Source organism: Lineus longissimus, chromosome 15 (genome assembly GCF_910592395.1).
Source record: "Lineus longissimus chromosome 15, tnLinLong1.2, whole genome shotgun sequence".
In the NCBI taxonomy this organism is placed as follows: Eukaryota; Metazoa; Nemertea; class Pilidiophora; order Heteronemertea; family Lineidae; genus Lineus; species Lineus longissimus.
The window spans coordinates 9,475,819-9,500,703 of NC_088322.1; the positions used below are offsets into that span (position 1 = coordinate 9,475,819).

The window sequence follows — 24,885 nt, forward strand, 5'->3', positions numbered from 1 at the left end:
AAATGTGTACCAAATTTGGTATCAATAGTCATTGCAGTTTAGAAACGTGCCATCGTTACATCCTAACGGCCAATTTACACCATTTGACCTCTGTGACCTTGAAAAGGAGGTCAAATCAAAAACCCGGAGGATATATGATGCACATTTGCTAGAAGTACCTACCATATTTTTTTCAAAATTTCCCGACTACTATTAAGGGAGATATTGCATATTTTCACTTTTAACGTTTGGCCCCCTGGTGGCCAAACCATGAAACGAATCTGACCGAAACTTGGTCTCCAAGGTGTCATTACATAAGGGTACATGTGTACCAAGTTTCAACTCAATAGCTCTAACAGTTACGAAACGTGCCCTGCTAACGGACGACGGACGACGACGACGACGACGACGACGACGACGACGACGACGGACGACGGACGCCACGGTATGGGATAAGCTCACCTCTGCTAAGAGGTGAGCTAAAAATGAGAGATGGTGGTAAGTTCATTCAGAAATGAATAAAAAACAAAGTAGACACTTGTCAGTTGGGTCTGTCAAAATTGATCATTTTCTGTGAATCACAAAAATTATGCTCCTCTTTTTCATGTGTGCTAAAAAAATTTCTAAGAAATGGTTACCAGTATTCACGTAGTTTTTGGATGATGATAAATTTCATTGTGGTTTTTCCCATCAAAATTATATCCGCAGACACAAATGTAACAACATTTCGAATGCTAGGACCCCTTTTTGGTCTTATTATTTGTAAAGTTATTCGTTAAAATGAGAAAATATGACCAGATGTCGGATGGGAAATTCTAACAAGGCCAAATTAAAAAGTCAAAGGTTGATTTATTCACAATACAACATGTTATTTTCGTACACAAACCATGAAAAATTCTTCGCCCGAAAACATGGGAAAAAACTTAGCAAACAGGATAAACTTTTTAAACTCTCCAGCGGAAATAAACAGCTTCCACGTTCAAATATTGGGAAGATTGGCCCATGGTCCACGCAATACAAAATTCACATCACAAAAATAGGCAGCAAAAATATGCAACTATCCTTCTAAAGTCAGTTTTTAGGCCAGGAGACCCCATACCTCCTGTTTCATTCAAAATAGGCCTTGTTAAACATGACCTCTTGATATCAATACTGAATTGCACGGAGAGATTCTGTGCTGTCTTATAACAATTCCCATGATTTGGCAACCCCCAACATTCTTAAGTACACATGCCCATTTATCGACAACAAACATTCAAATGTATTGAACACACCCTTTACAAAAAGTGTGAAATTACCTCCCTTAGCTGGGAAGCCATTTTTCAGCCTATACGATCCCCCCCGCTACCAGTGGAGAGCAATACAGAACAGTGGTGTTATATATCCAAGACCAAGAGTTCAAACAATATTCAAAAGTCTCGCCATCTATAGCATTTGGAACAAACTAATGTCACCCCAGTGATGGACACCCTCAGGACCGACAAATGCTGATCTTAATAGAGAAGCGTTTTGAGTGAAGAGGTCAAAGTGTATAGAAATTACCTATCATCAAAATCAAAATTCCTGTCCCCAATACAAAGGGTGTCTTGCTATGATAGAAGTGTCTGCTATTGAAGTGAGGTTCCACTGGATATTCATAATTACTTTTTAATGCAGATTTTAAAGACACTTTTCATTATAATTTCATGACTATTTTCATGATACACGATACTCTTGAGACTGTTAATAATAATCACCTTGAAAAAATTACGATCATCATGACCAGGGCCCAGTTGTTGAAAAGCACAGAAGTCACGTTATCCTGACCTGACGGTCCCGTTCACGTTTTAAGTATCCTTAAGAATGTTATCTCTTTCTAACTGAAAGAGATAACATCCTTAAGGATTCTTAACCCATCAAAACGTTCATGTTAACGACTCTATTAAAGTTAATGTTGTTTTGAACAACTCAGCCCTGCTAATTATTGTCAACGCAACTTTCATGACATCTAAATACTCTCTTTAATTAAAATTCTGAATTATCAACCCGGTATATATTTACAAAAAATGACTCCGTCAAACCTGTCCAGTTTACGTCAAATTTACAGAAAAATCCTGTACTTTACACTTTATACAGGCAATAGCAACAGACTTGGTTCAAGTTTTTAGTGCCATATTTTATAGCGAGGTAAAGAAATATTCGAAATCACGACTCAGAATTTGAGCTGTGTCTATGAAGTCCAAACGTACCATTTTTTACGTTGGTTTTTGATTGTAAATACCTTCATATAGAAATAGTCTTTGACACACGTTATTTTCACAAGCTCCAATACCTCCAGTTTGGTATCAGTTGTTCAATTGAAGCCAAAAAGCAACTCTATTTTCATCACTTAGGACGGGGGTCAAAGGACCCGCGAAATAATGTCATTTTCTTCAGCTTCATTGTATTTTGATATAAATCCGTTCAAAACGATAACACCGTTTGGTCAAGGACACAGGATATGCTGCCATAAGATTTCCCAGAGTTGAATACCGGAAACATCTGGAAATATTCGTGCCATTTTATTTGCTGTTTTGTGAAATTGCATTTTTTGCCAACGTTCGTAACGTAGCGTCTTGAAAACCCTGTACCAGTAATTTTAATTAGGTTTCCTTTTTCACGGCCATACATTTTTAGATAATCAGTAAACGTGAAAAACATGGAAATATAAATAAAATGCACACGATTATTTCCGAGTTTACAGTATAGATCAAATGTTGCTGTCATTACATGTTGATCGGTGAATGTGCTTTTTTGTACGTCGAACCAAACTTGGACATATATTTCCTGACAAATTCCTTCGCCTTGGCTTTCACGTTTTCGTTGACTTCTAGATCTTCTGGGTGACGGCAGTATCGGAGTTCCTTAGACAACACGGCGTGCGTAAGCTTTCGCGCCAAGTGTTTAAAGTCCTCGGTCGTTGAGATGCGACCAAGTTTGCACTCGGGTTTACGGAACGGATTCAGACAGTGTACGATGTAGGATGACATCTGGAAGGCATCAAAAGAAAGTTAGTCATGGCATTAACAAAGGAAGTGAGTCATGGCATGAACATAGAAAGTGAGTCATGGCATGAACATAGAAAGTTAGTCATGGCATGAACAGAGAAAGTTAGTCATGGCATGAACATAGAAAGTAAGTCATGGCATGAACAGAGAAAGTAAGTCATGGCATGAACAGAGAAAGTTAGTCATGGCATGAACATAGAAAGTTAGTCATGGCATGAACAGAGAAAGTAAGTCATGGCATGAACAGAGAAAGTTAGTCATGGCATGAACATAGAAAGTAAGTCATGGCATGAACAGAGAAAGTAAGTCATGGCATGAACAGAGAAAGTTAGTCATGGCATGAACATAGAAAGTAAGTCATGGCATGAACAGAGAAAGTTAGTCATGGCATGAACATAGAAAGTTAGTCATGGCATGAACAGAGAAAGTTAGTCATGGCATGAACATAGAAAGTGAGTGATGGCATGAACATAATTTTTTTATATCCTGGCAGTCCCTGCTTCCGGAAATTTGGGAATATCCGGAAAATTCTCATCAACTTATCAACTTTACTCAGCCCAATGCAACCACAATTACATCAAGTCAATAAACGCAAAAAAACTGTAATATATTCAACACACCTTGGTCCTAAAAGATTCTTTGCACCGTTTTGCGTCCTCACTTGACGTGTCAGCAGCAGCAGTTGTAGTTTTGTGGCGTTTCGACTGAAATATTGAAAAAGACAACATAAATTAAGCTGATTTAAAAACCCTTCGACCTGAGGATCTCGCGAGTGTCCAGGAAAAGACCAACCGCTCATGTGTTCTGTTCACTCGGAGATCACAATCGGGTGATTTCATTTATTTATTTATTTATTTTCTTTCCAGATTTTGTGAATATTTCAATTTGCAAAAATAGAAATTGCGAAGATATTTTTTATCATTGGAGAAAAAAATAAAGTCATGAAAGTTCTATTTTTTCCCAAAATTTTTAAAAATTGAAAAAGAGGAACGCTTTACTGGGATACATCGAAAAACCAGTCAACTTACCCTAGCAAATGGTGGTGGTGTGTCCATGGCTGGTGACGAATATGGTCTTGTCTCACTTTCCGCACCATCCCACGTTGGTGCGTCCCACTGAGTTTGTCTGCAAGGGAAAAACATTCTTGTAAAGTGGTGGCATTTACTGGTGGTTTATGAATATTGACCTTGCTCGGTATCCAAGGGCTTCGAATGTCACCATCAAAGCACTTTGCAGAGGCACTCTAAAGTGATAATACCAGCTTCTATATAGTGCTTTTCACTGATCAAGTTCCACAATTGAGCTCGACCTGTGAAGGACCAAGCAGCGACTGTCGGCCTAGAATATTCGAAGATATACAGTTCAGAGAGCTTAGGTATAGATCTTTCCAATTCAGTTACCAAAGTCCACAATTGAGCTCGACCTGTCAAGGACCAAGCAGCGACTGTCGGGCTTAGAATATTCGAAGATAAACAGTTCAGAGAGCTTAGGCATAGATCTTTCCAATTCAGTTACCAAGGTCCACAATTGAGCTCGACCTGTCAAGGACCAAGCAGCGACTGTCGGGCTTAGAATATTCGAAGATAAACAGTTCAGAGAGCTTAGGCATAGATCTTTCTGATTCAGTTACCAAGGTCCACAATTGAGCTCGACCTGTGAAGGACCAGGCAGCGACTGTCGGCCTAGAATATTCGAAGATATACAGTTCAGAGAGCTTAGGCATAGATCTTTTCGATTCAGTTACCAATCAAACTTTTTATCAAAGAGGCCCAAAAATATAAGCGTCCCAAAATGGAAATACCCCATCTCTGAAATCATCAAACTTACTTTGTAATACTGTGATAATAATAAGTCTTCCCCTCGGCGTCTTTCGCGGACTTCCAATTTGGCGGCAGTTTCTGTTTCTTGGGTTTAGGGGGCGACGGCGGTGGAGGGGGAAGGTCTTCCTCCTCCTTCTCAGGCTGGGGTTCAGGCTCGATGCCGGGCATATTCTGCTGCACCTGAGAGGAGAACATGTCCTGAATGAATTCAGGGGCCAGAAATGGGATTTAGAGGATTCAATCACAGAAAGGCTGTTTCAAATATACAAAATTGCAAAGGTCATGGTTATCAAAACAGTGTACAATAATTTCCGAACATTTTAAGCAGATTTTCAATACATGGCGGTACATTATTACCAGAAACAATGCCGTAGAAATCCTTAGCCGGTCAAATAACATCAAGGAACATCCTGCAATGAAGTGGTTTTTAACCTCCCTCGTGATTTGTGTTTAGTGTTTACCTGCTGCCATCGTTGTTCGAGTGTTGGACGGTCACCACCCGCAGAGGATGTTGTAACATTCTGTTGGAACATGGGCGTGCCCTGGCCCATCATACTGACTGGCGGCCCGCCCATAGCACCCTGAGACTGATTGAACATGGGCTGGTTGGGCATCATTGGGCCGTTCGGACCCATCATGAACGGAGGTTGGTTCTGCTGCATGAACGGAGGGGCCTGAGGAGGCATGAAAGGAGGACGCATCTGGAAACAAAATGACACTGCTAAAAAAAAGACGGACACAGTTACCCTAAAAATGATGAACGAGAAACACCACAAGTCAAAACAGCCTCCCAGTCTGCTATCAAATACCTCCCTCAAAAACCCAGGTCCAACTTTTCATGCAGAGGCTACATCAACATAAAGACCGGAAGATGGAATCGTGCTGGCAAAACATTTCTGAAGTGAGCTGATTTTCCCTGTTTGTGAGAAAAATCACAATCTTTCGTTTTACTAACTGAGCTGGTGCACTAGAAAAGTACTTACAGGGAAGTTTGATCCAGGAGGTCCTCCGCCAGGGAACATCATTTGCTGACTAGGATCCATGAACGGCGGTCCCATTTGTCCCATCGGACCCATTGGGCCAGGTCCCATTGGTCCATTAGGCCCCATCATCGACCCCATAGCTCCAGGTCCTTGCTGATTGAATTGTCCTTGCGTAGGGTCCATTTGAACTTGAGCGGGGTCCATAGGTACCCCTGAACCATCTAACATTTGTCCTTGAGATGGGTCCATAGGCCCCATTGGGCCTTGTGATGGGTCCATGGGCCCCATTGGGCCTTGTGAAGGGTTCATCATGCCCATTGGCATAGATCCTTGAGATGGGTCCATTGGCATTGGCATATTTCCTTGTGAAGGGTCCATAGGCCCCATTGGCATGTTTCCCATTGAGGGGTCCATCTGTCCTTGTGACGGATCCATGGGTGGCCCCATTGGTCCTCCTTGCATCATCATGCCCATGGCCATCTGCTGCATGTTTCCAGGCCCCATCTGGTTGGGATCCATCTGGTTGGGATCCATCTGGGATGGGTCAAAACCAAGCTGAATATCTGGAAATCACGGTAAGATCATGTGAATTAAGGGTGGCTTACATAAAAATATTGGAAATAGTTAAAGCAGAACTCAAACTCATAAACTAATACATCTTAAGTCATAACCAATTTATGTGTTCTGCCCAGATGAACACACGACCAATAGGGCCCGCAATAGGCTCCCTTTCATTATTGCTTTGACACCGACTGAGGACACGCGATGGCCATTGTATTCATCGTACGAAAATCACTTAAAAGCCTTACCAGCTAAACCTGGTCCCGGTATGAACTGTCCCGTATTCGGATCATAACTAAACAAGCCCTGCTCCATCATCTGTTGGATCTGCTGCTGCATGTACTCCTCTTGCTGCCTCAGTGTCTCGGCCGCCTCATCTTGTGCCTTCACCTGGGCCTCAAACATCTCGCGGCGTTCCTTTTTGCTCAGCTTGGCAAGGCTCGGGTCGAGCTTATTAAATTTTCTGCAAAATAAGACAAAGGTCGTTATTAGTTTTCATTTGCTATTAGTGGGAAATAAAATTACTCCGGCAGTTATAAGAGAAGAACATAGAAATTAGCAGCTTTTACTGAAAGAAACTAAAGGTTTTTCCTGAATTCTTCTCCTTCTTCTCTGAATTCTAATTCAATCCGGTAGGCAATTGCATGAATTGCATGAGTTTAGCAGATGATTTAGCTCAAGAAGTCTTGTTTTTTGTTGTGGGTCATTTTTCGCACCGGGGTTTAGGGCGGAAGAATATTTGGGTTTGATTTTAAAAGTTACCGTTGGAGACAGTGAATGATGTCATTTTGTAAACAAAGATAGCCATCTATACCGGGTGTATTATACACTGCCAAAATGCTGCCGTAGGGAAAGATAGCGCCAACTCTCAACCGGCAACCAGTGTCGGTGGAATTCAACAAACATTTTTGACAAAAAGATAAATTCGTTTCATCCATTTGTTGAAACACAGCATCCAAAAAATTACAACAGTGAACCTAAAATCTGTTGCACACAGACGATTAAACAAGTGCCATGACCTCACCAGCATCAATTTCCATCATTTTATAAATGTTGCTTTAATTCTTTACAGCCTTAATAACAACAGTAGATCTTCATGCTGTGATGATAGCACACTCGCTATAACTCGTGTGCGGGAAAGGCTCAATACAACACAATGTGATTCACTGGACACGACAAACATTGGACATTTAAAACGATAATCTGCCAGACAGCGGCTTTACTCACTTTTGTTTTGCTTTAGTGTCCTTTTTAGCAGACAAAGCCCTGCAAGTGTTAATTTGAAAATCCTTCTAAAAGTCTGATGGAAAAAATCCCCAGTTTGAAAAAGACCATGGCAACTGATTACACGAAAGATTCAAAGGTGAAAATGTTCTTCCCTCATAAGATCTTGTTAGTGTTGACAGGGTCATCTTTGGCAAGGAGAAGAGTCCATCGAGATCTTTCAATACTTTTTGCTTGAATAGGGTATTTTCTTGCCTCGGTAGAGGCACAAGGTAAGGCCGACTGCCTATTACGGAATGACAATCATCAGATTTGTGTCGTTATGACAGTAGCTTGAGATCAGGGACTTATCACAGATCCTTCTATATATATATATGGCAGGGCTGAGTTGTTCAAAACAATGTTAGATTTAATGGAAACGTTAACTATCAACGGAAAAATTTAAATATGTTGATCTGAAAGAGATAACGTCCTTAAGTATTCCTTAACGTAACTGTGAAGGATAAAGCGACTTTTGTGCTTTTGATCAACCGGTCCCAGAAATGTACACAAAATTCGTTCTCTTTCTACCAGGTTTTATCAGTATACACATCAGGATCCTTGATAAGGCACTATTCTCAAACGCCCTGATGTTAGAAATGGGAGTGAAACATCACACAACATGTAGACACGTACCTTGGGACCCTCTCGTCGTCATGGCTCACGCTCGACCGTCGTTTATCACGGCTGCCTCCCGCTCGGCGATCATCTCCCCGATCAGGTGATTCACTGTAGCGGCTTCTTTTGCGATCATATCGGTCACGATGGCGGTCGCGGTCGCGATCTGCAGAGAAAGAGGATTAAGAATCATGAATATGAATGATGCCAAGAAAAGTTAAAAGAGTCTTTACCAGAAAATATACACTGCTTTTCATGTCCGGATTTCAGAGTTCTCCACATGATTTTCTTAAGGTAGGGTGGTAGCCTTGACATTTGAGAAGTTTTTCCCTGTGCCGCATAAGGTAGGGTGGCCAGCAACTTAAGGTCGGGTGGCCCTATAGAAATCCTTTACGAAATCCGAGAGCGAGGTAGGGTGGCTGCTTCTAAGGTAGGGTGGTAAGCTGCCAAGGTAGGCTGCTAAGACTGGGTGGGCACCCTGACAAATGGCCTCGTGGAGAGCACTGCGATTTAGCTATAAACAGCCTGGTGATTGCCTGCCCTTATTTGCTCAGCTAAACAAGGTCTCCCCTTGAAGTGGGCACTCGGTATCACTTGGTGCTTCATCACCAACCTTCAACTGAACCTACCTCTGTATCGATCGAAGTCCCGATCCCTGCTACGGTCATAGTATCTATCTCGGTCGCGGTACCGGTCTCTTTCGTAATAATCATCCCGATAATGGTCCCGGTCTCGATCATCTGAATGAAAATATTCAAATATTATTTGAGCATAACAGGATGGCTTAAACAGTTCCAACAGGGTGTGGGTTTGATCATCGGGAACCCAGGAGATTCACCGAAATATCATATTTTTTACACCCACCTAATTCTTTCTCCGTTCTTTTCCGCTCCTCGTGCTGTTCCTTCTTCGGAATCTTGAACAAATCCTTCAAAGAGCCCCACGATTCCAACAACTCTGATGCAATGTCCGCCACGGTCGTTTCCTTTTTCACTTCCACGATCTCGCCATCCTCCAGGTCAGGCTTAACGTCCTCCGTGACGTCCTCCTCGATTTTAGTATTGTCACTTTGCACCGACTCATCTGGCGTCACAACATCCGAATCAGTCGGACTTTCCTCTAATTTTATTTTTTTCACGAGCGATTCTGAAGTCACGTCGTCCGTTTTGTTCTCCTCTTCAATGGCGCCCTCTAAACTTGAAGCCTGAGACTCGGTACCCTGTTCCGATGCCACGGCAACCTTTGAAACGTTCACGATCCCAGAAACTTTGCTACTGTCACTATCGGAGCTATTGTCATCGGTTTCTTTGATATGCTGGAATAATTTACGTTTTTTGTGCGGCATTTTCTCGTAACTTTCATCCGGCTTTGTAAATTCAATATCCGAAATGTCTGAATTGTCCACCTTTTGAGTACTGTCTGTACTTCGCTGGGGCGTTTCCGACCCCGCCCGCTCAGTGTCTGTCTCTCCTGAAGAAGATTCGGGCATAGCCAACTCCGCTGCCCATTTTTGCACAACGCCCATGACTTTACTGTCTTGTAATATTGTTTTGTTCGTAACCGGCAGGATTTTTAATGTTGACAAAATCTGCAGACAAAGAGGGAGAGGTTTTCATAAAGCATAGCAATGACCATGATTTACATCAACAAAATAAGAAACTGACATCAGGGACCGCAGTTGCAACACCTTAACAACACTCAGTAACCTACAACAGAGGTTCATCACGTGACGTTTTGACGGCCACCTGCCAATGCATTTCCTACACGTCGTGACCACATGTGACGGCCAATATGGCAGTGAAAAACAACTGGTGACGTCATCATGTGACGTCAGTGAAGAACCTCTATACATGGATACATTCGGGAATTCAATAAGTGCAAACGACTAAACTGAGACCCTTCATCGAGATAGGATATATATTTAACAACTACAGTTAGCTGTACACCGACCTGAAGTTTGAGGTTCCTAGACCCAGAGCCGAGACTAGCCATCCAGCTCCACATCAGCGACAATCCATGATAATCAAGGAATAAACGTAAACACGCCGGCTCCTTCGTCGCCTTCATGATCTCTAGTAGCGCCAACCTGTGGTCATTGTTCTCACTACGCACCATCAGACGAGCGAGTTGTAAAACGTGGGCTTTGGTTTTCATGCCGTCGTGGGACGCCATCTTTTCTATTTCATCGTCCAACTGAAACAGAAATCAAACGTGATGTTGTCAAAAACACTGATTCAAATCCCCATCAAGATAGTCTCCCGCAAGCCCTGAATATTTATGTCTACCTTGAATAATAAGGAAATCATCGCACTTCACCATCTCTAAGCCTTAACAAAGCCACAGAGATTACTCCTGACACTCCCAAGTCACATACCTCAAACCATGATGTTCTCTAGTTTGCATTTTCCCAAGGACCGGTCAGAGCTTGAAATTCATTGAGGCAATGAAGGCAATCGCAATTTCCCAAGGACTGGTCAGAGCTCGAAATTCATTCAGGCAATGAAGGCAATCACAATTTCCCAAGGACCGGCCAGAGCTCGAAATTCATTCAGGCAATGAAGGCAATCGCAATTTCCCAAGGACCGGCCAGAGCTCGAAATTCATTCAGGTAATGAAGGCAATCGCAATTTCCCAAGGACCGGCCAGAGCTCGAAATTCATTCAGGCAATGAAGGCAATCGCAATTTCCCAAGGACTGGTCAGAGCTGGAAATTCATTGATGCAATGAAGGCAATCGCAAACCAGCAAAAGTGCCCATTTTTCAGCCAAAAATGCTGTGCCCTTTTGAAATGAATTGTGGGGCCTGCCCGAATAGATAACTGTTAGATATGCAGAAGAACAGCAACAAAAACAAAAACGAAATCTTACCAAGAGATCATCAAAGATTTCCCTCTCCTTCTTCTTCTTCTTCTTTTCCTTCTCCCGGCCGAAATCTTTGGCCACTTTGTCCAGAATCTTGAGCGGCGTACGCTTATCTGCTCCGATAAAGCCGCGGCAGTTCTCGGCACCGCAGTAACACTTCTGCGCTTCTTTCCTGTGAAAAAGAAAGGTTACAAAGCATAAGTAAGATTATATCAAGGAGAAGACATCATCATCATCATCATCATCATCATCATCATCATCATCATCATAACCGGCGTCGTTACCCTGTTGGATTTGTGCCGGCACTTCACGACAGCCAACTATCAACCTGTGTGGGATCTTTTACTTGCCCACGCAAAAGGGACCACAGCTTTTAGTCTCATCCAACAGACCCTTAATTATAGCTTCTATACATTTTTATTGCTCACAAGTATAGAATATGATAACAATATCTTACCCATATCTTTCAAACTGGTAGTCAAACGTGATTTCCTCCCCACTGCGAATCTTTCTCTTCGTGAAGAAACCAATGCGGAGCTGACCATTCACTGTCCACTGAAACAACAATATTTATCTCATAAATTATTACAAAGATACCAACAAAGAACCTGGTTTGGTGATTTTTATAGAAACTTTCATGTTAAAGGGGGTGATTCAAATTTGTACCAGTTACGGGCCGCAACAGACTCACCATTGAACCCTTCGAGGCTAGTGAAATTAAGGGGAAATAAAGACACATGATATACAAAATAGCTTTGACCCTACCTTCTGAGTCTGGCAATTCGGATCGCAGCTATGGTTGATAAATCGCGATATGTTTCCCTTCAGCGTTGCGTCGATAACCTCGTCCGCGTTCAACGCCATGAAGTAATAATGCTTGGGTCCGCTACTGTCCAGATCGTACTCCTTGCACCGCTGCTTGAATTTTTTGTAGTCCAAAACTTCGCCGACATATTCCATAACGAATTGTGATTCATCTAAATCGTCGAGCGCCGTCAGACCCCAACCTTTACTTTCTGTTTTGAACGGTTTTACAACAGAATATTCTCGCTGTAAAACAAGTAGGGAAATATGTTTGTCAATTTGTGATGCATTCATACAAGTAGAGAAATATAATTGGCAATTTTGGATGCATTTATACAAGTGGAGAAATATAATTGTCAATTTTGGATGCATTTATACAAGTGGAGTAATATAATTGTCAATTTTGGATGCATTCATACAAGTGGAGAAATATAATTACCTATTTTGGATGCATTCATACAAGTAGAGTAATATAATTGTCAATTTTGGATGCATCAATACAAGTTAAGAAATATATTTGTCAATTTTATTTTATTCGAATTTATTATGAAACAATGCGTCAACCCCTGAATACATTCCTCAGTTCATCAAGGTGCTGCTAGATTGCGTCAGCGCATTCAGGAAAAAGCTGGTTCCTCCTGGTACATAATTGGGGCCCCTATTTACAATAACGCATTATTGATTACGTAATCAGCAATAGATGCATGTGTGACCATGAATGACACGACACGATTGGTCCAGAAACTAATAAGGTATGAAAAATAGATATATTTACCCTCTGGAAGCGTTTGTTGGTACATTTTTCATTGCATGGACACCGGCTACCACTGAAGCAAAGAAACAGAAAAAAGTGCTCGTCAGTTTTAAGATAGAGGGGTAAAATACAATGCCCTTCCCGGACCTCAGTCTGTATCAAAGAACATACTTTCTAATCAAGTCATACACGAGTTTCTGAATGCGAGCTGGAGCGGTTTATTATCTACATGTTCATCAGGCCGAATCCAGCCGACTGATCTGCACCAGACTTGAACCTTGGCAATACTGACCATTCAATGAAAAGCATCCTATTGAGGCAGTCATCGCCACACGGCGGGATGCCGAGCAGACGATCTTCTTTGCAGGTCGTACAATCACACACCATACGCTTGGCTTCTTTTTGTTCCTTGGACCATTTCCTGATAAAATAGTCAAACATTCATGAGTAAATCAGACTGATTGGAAAGGGAATTATCAATCTGCGACACAGGTATCCCTGTTCAGTTTTGCATGCACTTTAATGTGACATCTTAAAAGTCAGCAATTCCCAACAAATGTTTAAAGTTGTCAATCCTTTAAAATATGTAAGCAAATGCCGAGGATTCGTAAAAAGATCAGTCTTTTCTGAACAATTTCCGCTGCTGACATCATGGCATGGCACCCAGTTCTCATCTATTCTACAGAGACTTTATTTGTTGAGTTACATTAAGCAGTAAGCAGGAGAAAATGTTGATCATCATGACGACCACACTGCTTTGAACTAACCTTTCAGATAAGTAGATATTCTCTGGCACAGGTTCGAAGTAGGGTGGCTTCTCTGTGGTTTCAGGTATTACAGGTGGCAGTGGAGGTGGTGGCGATGGTGGCAATGGCGGCACATCGCCCGCTTCGCTCTCGGTACCAGGTGGCACTGGCTGACCCACACTTTCATGTTTTGCTTCAAATAACTTGAAAATTGGCTGCCTCGCGTCAAGTCGGACCTTTTTGGAATCACCATTCTCGGACTTGCCATCGATTGACGTTGTGCTACTTGGCGATTCAGCAGCGCCATCTTGCGTCGATCCCAAACCTGATGGTGGCAGAGCTGGGGTCACTTCCCCACCAAACTCAATCTCGCAGTATTTCCGCCATCGCTTCTTGATATTTTCCGCCTTTGGAAGCGTGTCTCCTTTCGGAGACACTGCACCTGGCCGCACAAATGGACCGGCTGTGCCAGCACTCGGGGAGGATGGCTTGATAAAGTTGACCTCTTCTTCTTGACACTGTGCCTCTCGACGCCTGATATACTCTTCCTTCTCCTTGCGTTCCTGTTCCTCACGCTCCATTCGCAGACGTCGGATTCTCTCCCGCCGTGCTTCCTCCTCTTTCTCCTTCACTTTCTTCTGTTCAATCGATTTAATGCGGGTGCTTCGTCGACGGGACGGCGTATCTTCATTACTCTCAGTATCACCATCTTGTTGCGACTTCCGTCTCCTTCGTGGTGTAGTCGTGTCACCATCTGAAAATTCGTCGTCGCTCTCACTGCTACTCTTCTCCGCACTCCCGGTGTCCGGACTACGTGAATCCTCACCGGGATGCATACGCATCAGATTCTGCAAAACAGGTGGTAGCGACCGCATCTTAATCCTCTCAACACCACTGTAGCCCTGGGATGTCAATGACGTCGCACTTGTTGAGTCGGCGATCGACTCTGTTGGTGTTGACACTGAAGACTCTGATGGTGCAGGTTCTGAAGGTTCTGGTGGCATCCAAATTTCACTTTTTGTTTCTTGCACTGCTGTTTCCTGATCACCGGACATCAATTTCTTTCGTACCGCCTCTGCTTTGGCAAATTTTTCTTGAAATCCGGATGGAGCAGTATCTGTTTGTACGGGTTCAGAGGGTTGTTCTGGTGCCGACACCTCGGGCCCCCACCTCGACTTTCTGGTAGATCTGTTCCGTGGCTTAGGTTCTTCTTCTGGCAGTGCAGGAGGTGGGGGAGGTGGTTCATCCAGATTCAGCATTTCAGTTTGCTGATGAACTGGTGGACCGGGTGGAAACCCTGGCATCGGAAATCTAAACCTTGGAGGGAAACCAAATACCCCAGGTGGATGGAAACTCCCTGGAGGAGGAAGTCGGAAACCTGGTGGTAGAAAACCTGGAAACCCTGGCGGCATACCAGGGAAATTTGGAAATGGACCTGGGAAAGGTGGTGGAGGAGGAGGTGGTCCCTGATCAAAACTGTAAGACGAAGAAAGGGAGACATCCTGAGCAAAATTTTCTTCAGGTGGGACTGGTATCCCTTGATCTAAAGCTGGCTCTGGTGCCAATGTAGTCAGTAACTCCTGATTAAACACTGGCTGTGGTGGGGATACCCCTTGATCCATTTCGGCCGTAACATGAAGACGGTTTGGTTCTGATGGCACTTGAGGAGGGGGTGGTGGGATGTTGGCAAGATACTGTGGTTCAGGAGCTGTTTCTTCTGGGATGTTGTCGTTACGAGTCCGAGTCGGAGCAGTCTCTATCACAGGGGCTGGCACATCTGATGTGACTGGTGGCACGTTGGCTCTCTCGACATCAGCATTGCTTGGTTGATCTGTTACTTCAGACAGGGCAGGAATTGGCTCTAAAATCTTTTCCTCTTTAAATGGCATGACTTGTGGGGTGACTCGGTCAGTCTCACCATCTTCTTTTGCTGGTAATACAGACTCCAGAGGTCTGAACAATTCTAGTTTGGATTCCACAGGTTCTGGCTGAAATGCACTCAACACAGAGGCATTTGCATCACTCTTAGGCAACACTTTGTCCTCCAGACGATTCAGTAGCGAAGACATTGGTGTAAGAGGGACAGTTATCAATCCTTTTGATGGTTGACGAGGTTTATCCAAATCCCATTGGCCTTGAACTTTTCTGACATTCTTAAACTTGAAGGAAATTTTATCAGCAACAGACGGAATTGCTTCCGTTTTGCTTTGGACTTCACCAGGAATGTTCTTGGTGACACCGACTATTAAGTGCGACTGGTCACCAACAGGGGGAACTGACTTGTATTTCTCCACTTCTGCCTGAACTAAAGTGTGGCCCATTGCCGCGGGTGCTGCAGGTAAGAATTGGATGGTCTCTGGTGGGTAGACAGGCAGGACTGGCTCAGACTCCTCATCAGGCAGCTCATCTTGTACCGGTGTCGCAGAACCAGCATCTGCATCATCTGAATCAGTCCTCAGTAAAGTGGGATGCTCAAGAACATTTAAAGGTATTGCTGAAAGTTTAGCTGTCCTATAATCGGCCTCTGGTATAGACGAATCTGGGGTATGGTGGGTCACTGCTGGGAGAGTTTTGATCGGAATTACTGATACTGGCTTGGTTGTACTTTCTGTTTTGATGGCCGATATAACCTGTATTATTTCACCTTGAGTTGAGCTGACTTCCTGCACATGAATGTCACCACGGGGAGGTGGTGGGGGAGGGGGTGCTTCCCAACCCTCCGTCCCCATCATCGAATCATTTGAGTCGCTGATCTCCATATCCATGGACTGATTGTTATCGGAGTATGGCAGGGTTGCACTGCCTGGGGACCTTCGAAGTGTTTCAATTCTATGGACCCCTGAAACGGGACAACGCTGCAAACGTCTACCTTTTCCCTCAACTTCCGCTTGATGTGGGTGCCCTTGTGCAATTGGATGTTGGTGTGGAGGTCCAGGCATAGTTTGTGGTAGGTGTGCTGGCCCTGGCATAGTTGACAGTTGGTGTGGTGGCCCAGGTGCTACTGGGGGCAGTGGGCCTGGCAAAGAAAAATTCGGACTTCCTGGCAGACCAGGAAGTGGAATGTTTGCAAGGTTCAATCCAGGTGGTGACCCCATCTGAGATGATTTTGGCACACCAGGTCTCTGCAAGGAGATATTTGGATCACTGACAGAGTCTCCATAGCTGTGTGCTCTAAAGGAATCACTTGGGGCATGGATTTTAGAACCTTCATTTTGATGACCTAAAATTCTCTCAATTTCTGGACCATGTTCTCTGCGTATATGGCGACGTCCATTACGATCCCCTCTTTCCTCCTCATCAAAACGGTGTTCACCAAAACCACTCCCATACTGGTCTCGGGGTGCAAAACGTTTGAATCGATCATCAAAATTATCACGCCTGTTATGAGAATCTTGGTCTGGCTGGTACCGACTGTCATCTTTATTCTGAAACCTCCCACCATGAAAGTGATCTGCTTTCTGCCTGGCCCAGTCATCCTCAACCCCTGAGTGGTGCAGGTGGCGATTCACGTCGTGTCCAGATCTGTCAAACGAACCCTCAAGACGACCTGGTTTGGCCATGGATTTGAAAACATCAAATTCAGATTGCTGTTCCTTTAAATCAAGTTCAGCATTAACCTTCTCACTATCGAAGACCTCTTCATCAACTTCAAGACCGGCAGGAAATATTTTCCCAGGGGACGGAGATGGTTGTCTTCGCCTCAAATCACTCCGCCTTGGGCTAGTCGACCTACCACGACGCTCTTGACTAACTGATCGGCGATATCTTGGTGATCGTTTCTGCACAGGCCATCTATTCTCGGGAGTACCTGATCGTCTGTCTCGTCTGTAGCCACGAAAAGGCGACTGACGAAACCATCTCTCAAAGCTACCAGCTCTCCTGTCCCGACTACCTGCTCGTCCTCTTCGGTCTCGACTAGGGGACTGCTGCCTTTCAGAGCTGACTGATCGTCTTCTCTCCCAACTTGGTGACATTCTTCTAGCTTGATTTCTCCGATCAAAACTAGGTGACCGTCGTCTGTCCCTGTCCGACTGTCTTCTTACATTCCTTTCCCGGCTAGATGACCTCTGCCGTCCTCTACTGGTTGATCTCTGTCGACCTCTACTGGTTGACCTCTGTCGTCCTCTACTAGTCGACCTCTGTCTGCCTCTACTAGTTGACCTCTGTCGACTTCTACTAGTTGACCTCTGTCGACATCTACTGGTTGACCTTCGTCGACCTCTACTAGTTGACCTTTGCCGACCTCTACTAGTTGACCTCTGCCGACCTCTACTTGTTGACCTCTGTCGACCTCTACTAGCTGAAATCTGGCGACCTCTACTAGTTGACCTGTGGCGACCTCTACCAGGTGATCTCTGTCGATCTCCACTAGCTGACCTCTGGCGACCTCTACTAGTTGACCTTTGGCGACCTCTGGTACTTAGCGAGTGTCGCTCTCTACTTGTTGACCTTTGACAACTTCTGTGATCTATGCTTTCAGACCTGGGCTGCCGATCCCTACTGCCAGATCTGTTACTGGCCACAGATCCCTCTCTACTCTTAGACTTTCGGTCCTGACTAGCAGACCGAACAGGCATACATGCATGTTCTTTACTCCCTGATTTCAGCCTTTCTTTAATTCCAGATGGCGGAATGCTTGAACCTTCCGATTCAAGTTTAGCAATATTTTCAGTTTCCCCACTGCCAGAGCTACGTCTTTCCCAGCTCTCAGCTTTAGACCTCTCTTTCTCTTTGCTCCCAGACCGTCTCCTGTCCCTAGGTCCAGCACGTCCTCTACTCCCAGATCGCCTTCTGTCTCTAGGTCCTACTTGTCCTCCACTTCCAGATCGCCTCCTGTCTCTAGATCCAACTGGTCCTCTACTTACCGATCGCCTTCGGTCCCTGGGCCCAATAGGCCTCTCTCTGCTCTCAGCTCTTTTATTTCTACTGCCAGCAGACCTATCTCTACTTCCAGACCGTCTTCTATCCCTACTCCTGGCTTGCCACCTATCTCGACTTCCTGATCGTCTCCTATCACGACTCCCCGACCCCCAGCGATCTCGACTCCTAGATCTCTGTCTCTCTCGACCTGCTCCTTGCTGACGGTCTCTGCTCCCACCTCTTCTGTCACGACTTCCTGACCTCCTCCAACCGGGGCTAGCAGACCTGCGGCGCCGCCTATCAGGACTCCAAGAAGGCCTCCTACCTCGCCTATCACGCAAAGATCGATCTCGTCTCTCAAAGCTAGGCGAGCGACGTCTAGACCGTCGCCGATCCCGAGTGTCATCTTTATGGCTATCATCAGTCTTTGCCTCTATTTTCTCTGGAGTCTGCGTCTCGGCCAGAAACTTTGCAATCTGTACATCGAGTTGCGCTTGTGTCTGCGGTACAGTCACAACTGGTTCCTCATTCACCTCCTCATCAGCAAATGCCTTCAAGTTAGTGCTAATTCGACTAGGTTTTGCCTTCACAGTAAAAGCAATCGAAGAATGAGTTCTTTGACTTGTATCATTTAAGTCTTTAGGTTTTACCAGTGGCATATTTATGACAATCGGTGCAATAGGTTTACTCTGTATGGTCTCTATGCTGAACACCTCAGGCTCCTGTTGTTTTTGTATTGCTACATCTGGTACTGTCACGGGAGATGTAAGATCCATCTTTTCCTTGACTACAGGGCTGCTGAATTCCACTTCAGGATCAAAAGTTCTAGTCCTCTGTCGTTTACTTCGATGATTGTCATCCCTATCCTTGATCCCTATATCATCAACGTCCAGGTCACAGCTTACATCCCCATCTGGCTTTTTCTCTTTTCGGCGTTGGCCATCGCTGGGTTCTTTGCCCTCTGACAATTCTCGGGATCTTCGCCTTTTCTCAATTTCATTGTGCCTTCCACTCCGTCTTGGCGCGTCATGACTCAACTGAGCAGAGTCATCCTCACCAACTATCCCCGCTGGTGACAATGAGCGACGCCGTTCATGCTTCTTTTTCTGCGGTTTCTGAGGAGATTCTTCATTTCCTTTTGATTCATGTATAATTCCTGAGTCTGGGAGAGGAATTGCTGCCATGTCAATATGCATATCTAGTGCACTCCTCGGAAGATTTTTAGTCCTTTTCTCAAATCTGCCACTTTCTTCTTTAAGACCAATATCCCTGACAAATTCATGCAAACCTTTCTCTTGCTCTCTTATTTCTCTTTTCGGCGAGATGCTGTTCTTTTCTCGCTTCCCAGACTTTCGATCCTTGATCTTCTCTTCATGTTTGTGACCTCTTTCAGGAGAGGTATCTTCCTCCTTCCTGCCTCGATGCAACTTCTCGTGTGATCTATGGTATTCTTTCTTCCTTGTCCTTCCCTCTTCGTGGTCCCTGTCCCTGGAATCATGGCCTCTTTCTTCCCTGGCACTATCTGGCGAGCTATGCTGTTCTTTCTTAGGAACATATTCCTCTAACAACACAGGGCCATCAGGAGAAATGTGTCGCTCTTTTCTTGCGTGTCTACTCCGATCTTTTTCCTTGGGAGATGTTTCATCTTGATGCTTTTTCCCAGGTAATTCAGCAAACTCTTTTTCCTCTTCTTCACTGTGACTTTTCTCTGGCAAACTATGGTGCTCCTTTTTCTTCCAAGAAAGCTCATCTGGTATATCGGCATCTCTTCTTCTTGACGACTGACGTTCTGGTGACTTTTCTTCCTTTTTAGCTAAAGATTTTTCTTTCTTTTTAACTGGCAATGCAGCTGTTGTATCCGTCCCTGACCTATCTGACAAACCATAGACATATTTCACTCCAATTTCTGGAAAATACTCTGAGCCTTCTTTTCCTACTTTTTCCTGATCAGGAGAGCGTCTTCCATGCCTGGTCCTCCTCTTATTCAAATTGGGAGATCGACTTCTGTCTCTTCCTTTCTTCTCATGCCGTTCTGGAGACCAATCTTCCTTGGATTTTTCAACATGACTTCTTGAGCTATGCTGATCCTTTCTAGTCAACATTTTTTCCTCATCTTTATGACGCCGATCTGGTGAGGGGCAAACGTCCATTGTTGATTTTCTTTCTTTAACCTTCCTGGTGCGGTGGTCTCTTTCTGTATCATCGTCTGATGAAGATTCTTGCAGCTCATCATCATGCCTGAGGCCCCTCCTATCTTGGGAGCTCTTGTTTGGAGATTCCTTGTATCTCACCACATCCGGGGAACCTTTCCGACCATGCCTTTCCGGGGACGTTGACTTGCCTCTAATATCCTGTGAATGTCTGTTCCGGGAATCTTTTTGACTACGAGATTCAGGAGAATCTTGGTAACTTCTCCTATCCAGTGATTCCTTCGGACTTCTCCAATGCGGGGAAATCTGCTTATTTCTTCTTTCTTGGGAGCGGTGATGACGTCTCCTGTCCGGGGAATCAATTTGACCACTCCTATCCGGGGATACCCTTGGACTTCTACTATGAGGGGATTTCTGCTTCACTCTTTTATCTGGGGACACTTTCTGGTCTCTCCTATCTGGGGATTCCTTTTGACTTCTTCGATCTGGGGATTCCTTTGGACTTCTTCGATCTGGGGATTCCCTCAGATTTTTCCTATCCAGGGACTTCTGTTTAGTTTTCTTATCTGGGGAATCTCTTCGACTTCTCCTATCCGGGGACTTCTGCCTCATTCTCCTATTTGGGGATGTCTGTCTTGTTCTTCTATCCGGGGATGTCTGCCTTGTTCTCCTATCCAGGGATGTCTGCCTAGCTCGCCTCTCTGGGGATCCTTTCAAATTCACCTCACCTTCCCTCTCCTCACTCCTGCCTCTGCCTCTTTTCTTCAACTCAGATGCTTCCGAATCATCATCCCCATCCACCTTGAGTTTCTTCTTCCTTTCTGACTGTCTCTCAGACCTACGACCAGGTGCTTCCTCACTTTCAACTTGTTCATCTGGTTGGCGGTCTCGAAATACACGTAAGCTCCTACGTGTCTGTCTTTCCGGGACCACTTCTGGAGATCGTTCGGACTTTGATCGATCTTTCTGGCGTCTTGTCCTGACACCTGCATCTGACACTCTTATTTCATCATCTTCATCTCCTATGCTAGCTTCTTCATTACGTATCACTTCAACCTCAGGACTAGCTATTCTGTCCCGTCGAGATGATGAGGGCCTCATCTTCTCTGGCGTTGGTGCCACTGCTGTTCTATCTGGTGTAGCACGATCTGGGGAATAGTCCACCAATTTCAGACTCGCTTTGACAGGGATCACATCAACTTTGCTCGGCAATGGCGAAGATGGTTCTGGTGAATATGCGACCAATCGTTTACCTTTTTCAGCAACAATGGCAACTTCAGATTGTGCTTTATCGCCATATTTACCAAAGGGAACATTACGACGTTCAGGTGACGGCGACAAGGACTTCTCCGATCGTAACCGACGCCCAGCTTGCTCGGCCCTGGTACTTCTTCTTTCTCTGCTGCTGTCTGATTGCTGCCTCCCACGTCCACTTTCCGATTCATGAGGATTACCAGAAAATACAGAATCGGAAAGTTTATCATTAAATGATTCACTTTTTTGTTTCATTTTACGAGAATCATTTTCTACAGATTGCCGGCGCTCACTTTCAATACTTCGTCTTGTTCTACGGCGATATTGTGGAGAGGGACTGCGCTGATCACGACTATGGGTGTCCCTCCCAGACCTATTGTCATCATCCCTGTATGATCTCCGGGCAGACCTATCATGATCAGTTCCTTGAACATCTGACCAACGACTGTCTATGTCCATGTTCGAGCTCCTCGTTCGACGTCTATCGGACTCACGACTATCTCTCCATGAGTATTCTCGATCTGGTGAACGGTGTGGAGAGGAACGATCACCACGCGAACGCAAACCTCTGTAATGTGGGGGCGACTTGCTGCGATCACGATCAACCCTTTTTCTGTCTCTACGGTCATCATCAGCCCTATCACGGGATGAATCAGAGCGTGTTTTATCTTTCAAAGACTCAGGCGGGGCAGAATCCCCAGCGAGTTGCCGCGCTTTCCATACACACGCTGACGTATCATCACCGGACAACCTATCTCCACTCCCACCCTCTACATCATCATCTTTACTCCTAACATCACTCCCCAACGATCCATCATCTTTTTTCGCCTCTGTCACGTCATCTCCAGACTTCTCTGCTCGTGCTTTAGCAGCCTCAGACAGTAACTCTTGCTTGGTCTTGATTGCCGTGTTCCTGGGAAGGACAATGTTTCTCTTGAGCCGGTTTGACCGCACAGATCCAATGGTTAACTTGCGGTCGACTGGTTTTGGTTCCGGTTTCTCGGCCTCCTCCTCAGGTTTGTTCTTTGGGTCTTCGACCGGAATGATCTTTGGTGCGGACTTGATTGAGAAACTTATCTTTGGACCACTGTCATCAGCTGAAGAAAGAAACAGAATTTTTTTAAAGGTTACATAAACTTCCTAATGTTGACTTTCACATAAATCTAATATCGTGGAGCTTCGATTTAAATATCTTGCCCTTTCTCTCACTTTTTATTGTTTTTTGATTCAATGTAAATTCAACCTGGATGGTTCAGTGTTTAAAATTTACCAACAACAAAATTTATATCAAAAACTTTTTTTCTCCCCAATGTTCGTTATGAAAATATTTTCCCAATAAATGTGTTGAGCAAGCCATTCTACAGTATACTACGATACAATTTAAGCATTTTTACTATGCTCACTCCCAAATTCCCTGCTCGTCCAAATATCTGGAAGAAATACCAGGAATAGAAAAAGTTAACATTGACCTACCTTTAGGGGTGACATCCTTTGATCGTCTCAAACTTCTAGTCTGACGAGGAGTGTTACTGAACAGAGGTGACGCAATGGGTTCCTTACCAACATCCCTGCAACAAACAAAAACCTTGATGACTATTTATGCGAGTCGCACTGAATGGACCTGTAGAGCGCAATACTATATTGATACATGTGGATTTAAAACTGACTTTTTAGTTCATCAACAATCACTGGAATTGAAAAATAGAAATAAGGCAAGAAATACAAAAGCGACCTGGCGAGTGTCCAACCCAATCGCAGTTCCCAGGATTCGATTTTTCACAGGTCGCTTGCCCTGGACAACCAAATCATCAGTCTATGGACAAGTTACTTCATTCAGTGAAGTAGTAGCCCTCCAGACAAGTAGAAATTCTTGAGCTTAATCAAACACCTATCGCAGGGCAACTGTCCTATTGCTACAGACAACCAGACATGTTGGAGCACCTGCTGTTCTGGCAACTCCATAGAAAACCTTAAAATTATGATCATCACTGCTGGATCACCCTGCAAGCAGGGCTAAAATGTTAGGCACCTTTATTTTTGCTAGACCTTGAAATCCTATTAGCAATTAGAACTCTTTCAAAACGAAGTGAATGTCAATTTCAAGGGTGGGAGGCGGCTCTTTGTTTTCCACAGAACAGCCTTCCACCCTTGAAATTGGTATTCACTTTATTTTTAAGAGTTCAAATAGCTATAGGATTTCAAATTTGAGCCAAAATGGTGATACCAATGATGGTCAATCGTTAATATTCAGCGACTTCCAAAAGCTGAATCATGAGTTTCATTCGTGTCGGCTACTAATACCTGAAATTAAAGGTCAAAGTCTGTGCTCGTGGGCATGCCCAGTAAAATAGGCAGGGCCGGTAAAAGCCAAATAGCCAAGCTGACAATCAGGAGGCCTACCCTAGCTGTTGATGAGCAGCTTTTTTTACAGAGGAAAATGTTAAACCCAGGCCTAAGCAGAAATTAGTAACACTAAAAGATTGGTCGACATTCAGTGTTCTCCACAGGGTTTTCTCAAGGTAGGGTGATACCCTTGATTTTCATGACGTTTTACCAGTGTGCAACACAAGGTCATGAAGGTAGGGTGGCCAGCAATTTGAGGTAGGGTGGCCCTGTGTAGGAACCCTCTACAAAGTTCTAGAGCAAGGTAGGGTGGCTCTTCCAAGGTAGGGTGGTAAGCTGCCAAGGTAGGATGGGCCACCCTGACAAATAGCCTTGTGGAGAACACTGGACATTCACACCAGTATCAGTGACATTTCCAGTCTTCTATCATGATCATTTCTACCGGCCTGGCTCCACCGAGCGCGTTCTTGGGTTCACTTCAATCTCACTATCTGACACTATCCTATAAAAATGGGTAGTTTAGGAGCCGTATTCTATAGAGGACATGTACATCAAATAAAATGCTGCACAACACGGCTGGTAAAGTCAATATTCGGTTGAGAAAATGACTTACTCTGCTACACCATCAGTGGGATCTGCTGGGTCATAGAAATCGGCCATATTTTGTCAATGTTCGAAGCGGCATGGGTTTTGAAGGGCAAAATCGACTTAGTTTTTCTCTTTTCTTTCAACTGCAATATCAAAACGCCACCGGCTAGAGCTACATTATGATCTTATCTATCAATGGTGATTCATCAGTCACCAACAGTTGTTTAGTTGGCGTAAAAATGGACTCAAAACATGACATTTATCGACACAACCAG

The 24,885-nt window shown here is 44.4% G+C and overlaps 1 protein-coding gene across 2 annotated transcripts; it reads right to left on the reverse strand.

Moving 5' to 3' along the window:
• LOC135500005 (uncharacterized) lies at positions 1–24,885 on the reverse strand. Of its 2 annotated transcripts, XM_064791112.1 has the most exons (20): positions 24,636–24,885; positions 23,153–23,247; positions 13,437–22,776; positions 12,962–13,090; positions 12,691–12,742; positions 11,877–12,161; positions 11,569–11,666; positions 11,118–11,283; positions 10,201–10,443; positions 9,115–9,838; positions 8,880–8,990; positions 8,269–8,416; positions 7,597–7,635; positions 6,618–6,832; positions 5,809–6,371; positions 5,287–5,526; positions 4,833–5,005; positions 4,034–4,130; positions 3,626–3,709; positions 1–2,987 (listed from the first exon to the last, which is right to left on the reverse strand). In XM_064791112.1, exons 1-20 carry the CDS (start codon positions 24,680–24,682, stop codon positions 2,724–2,726), a joined length of 13,113 nt encoding a protein of 4,370 aa, XP_064647182.1. In that variant the 5' UTR covers positions 24,683–24,885; the 3' UTR covers positions 1–2,723. The 2 variants fall into 2 exon arrangements, with proteins under 2 accessions (XP_064647182.1, XP_064647183.1); XM_064791113.1 differs by lacking the exon at positions 7,597–7,635.

Bases quoted from the DNA above. Each gene is read 5' to 3' on its own strand.
- LOC135500005 (XM_064791112.1), bottom strand. From the start codon at position 24,682: ATGGCCGATTTCTATGACCCAGCAGATCCCACTGATGGTGTAGCAGA. The intron at 12,743-12,961 runs GTCAGTATTGCC...TCTTTGCTTCAG, and splicing joins AGGATGCTTTTCATTGAATG to TGGTAGCCGGTGTCCATGCA. The intron at 6,372-6,617 runs GTAAGGCTTTTA...CGTGATTTCCAG, and splicing joins ACCGGGACCAGGTTTAGCTG to ATATTCAGCTTGGTTTTGAC.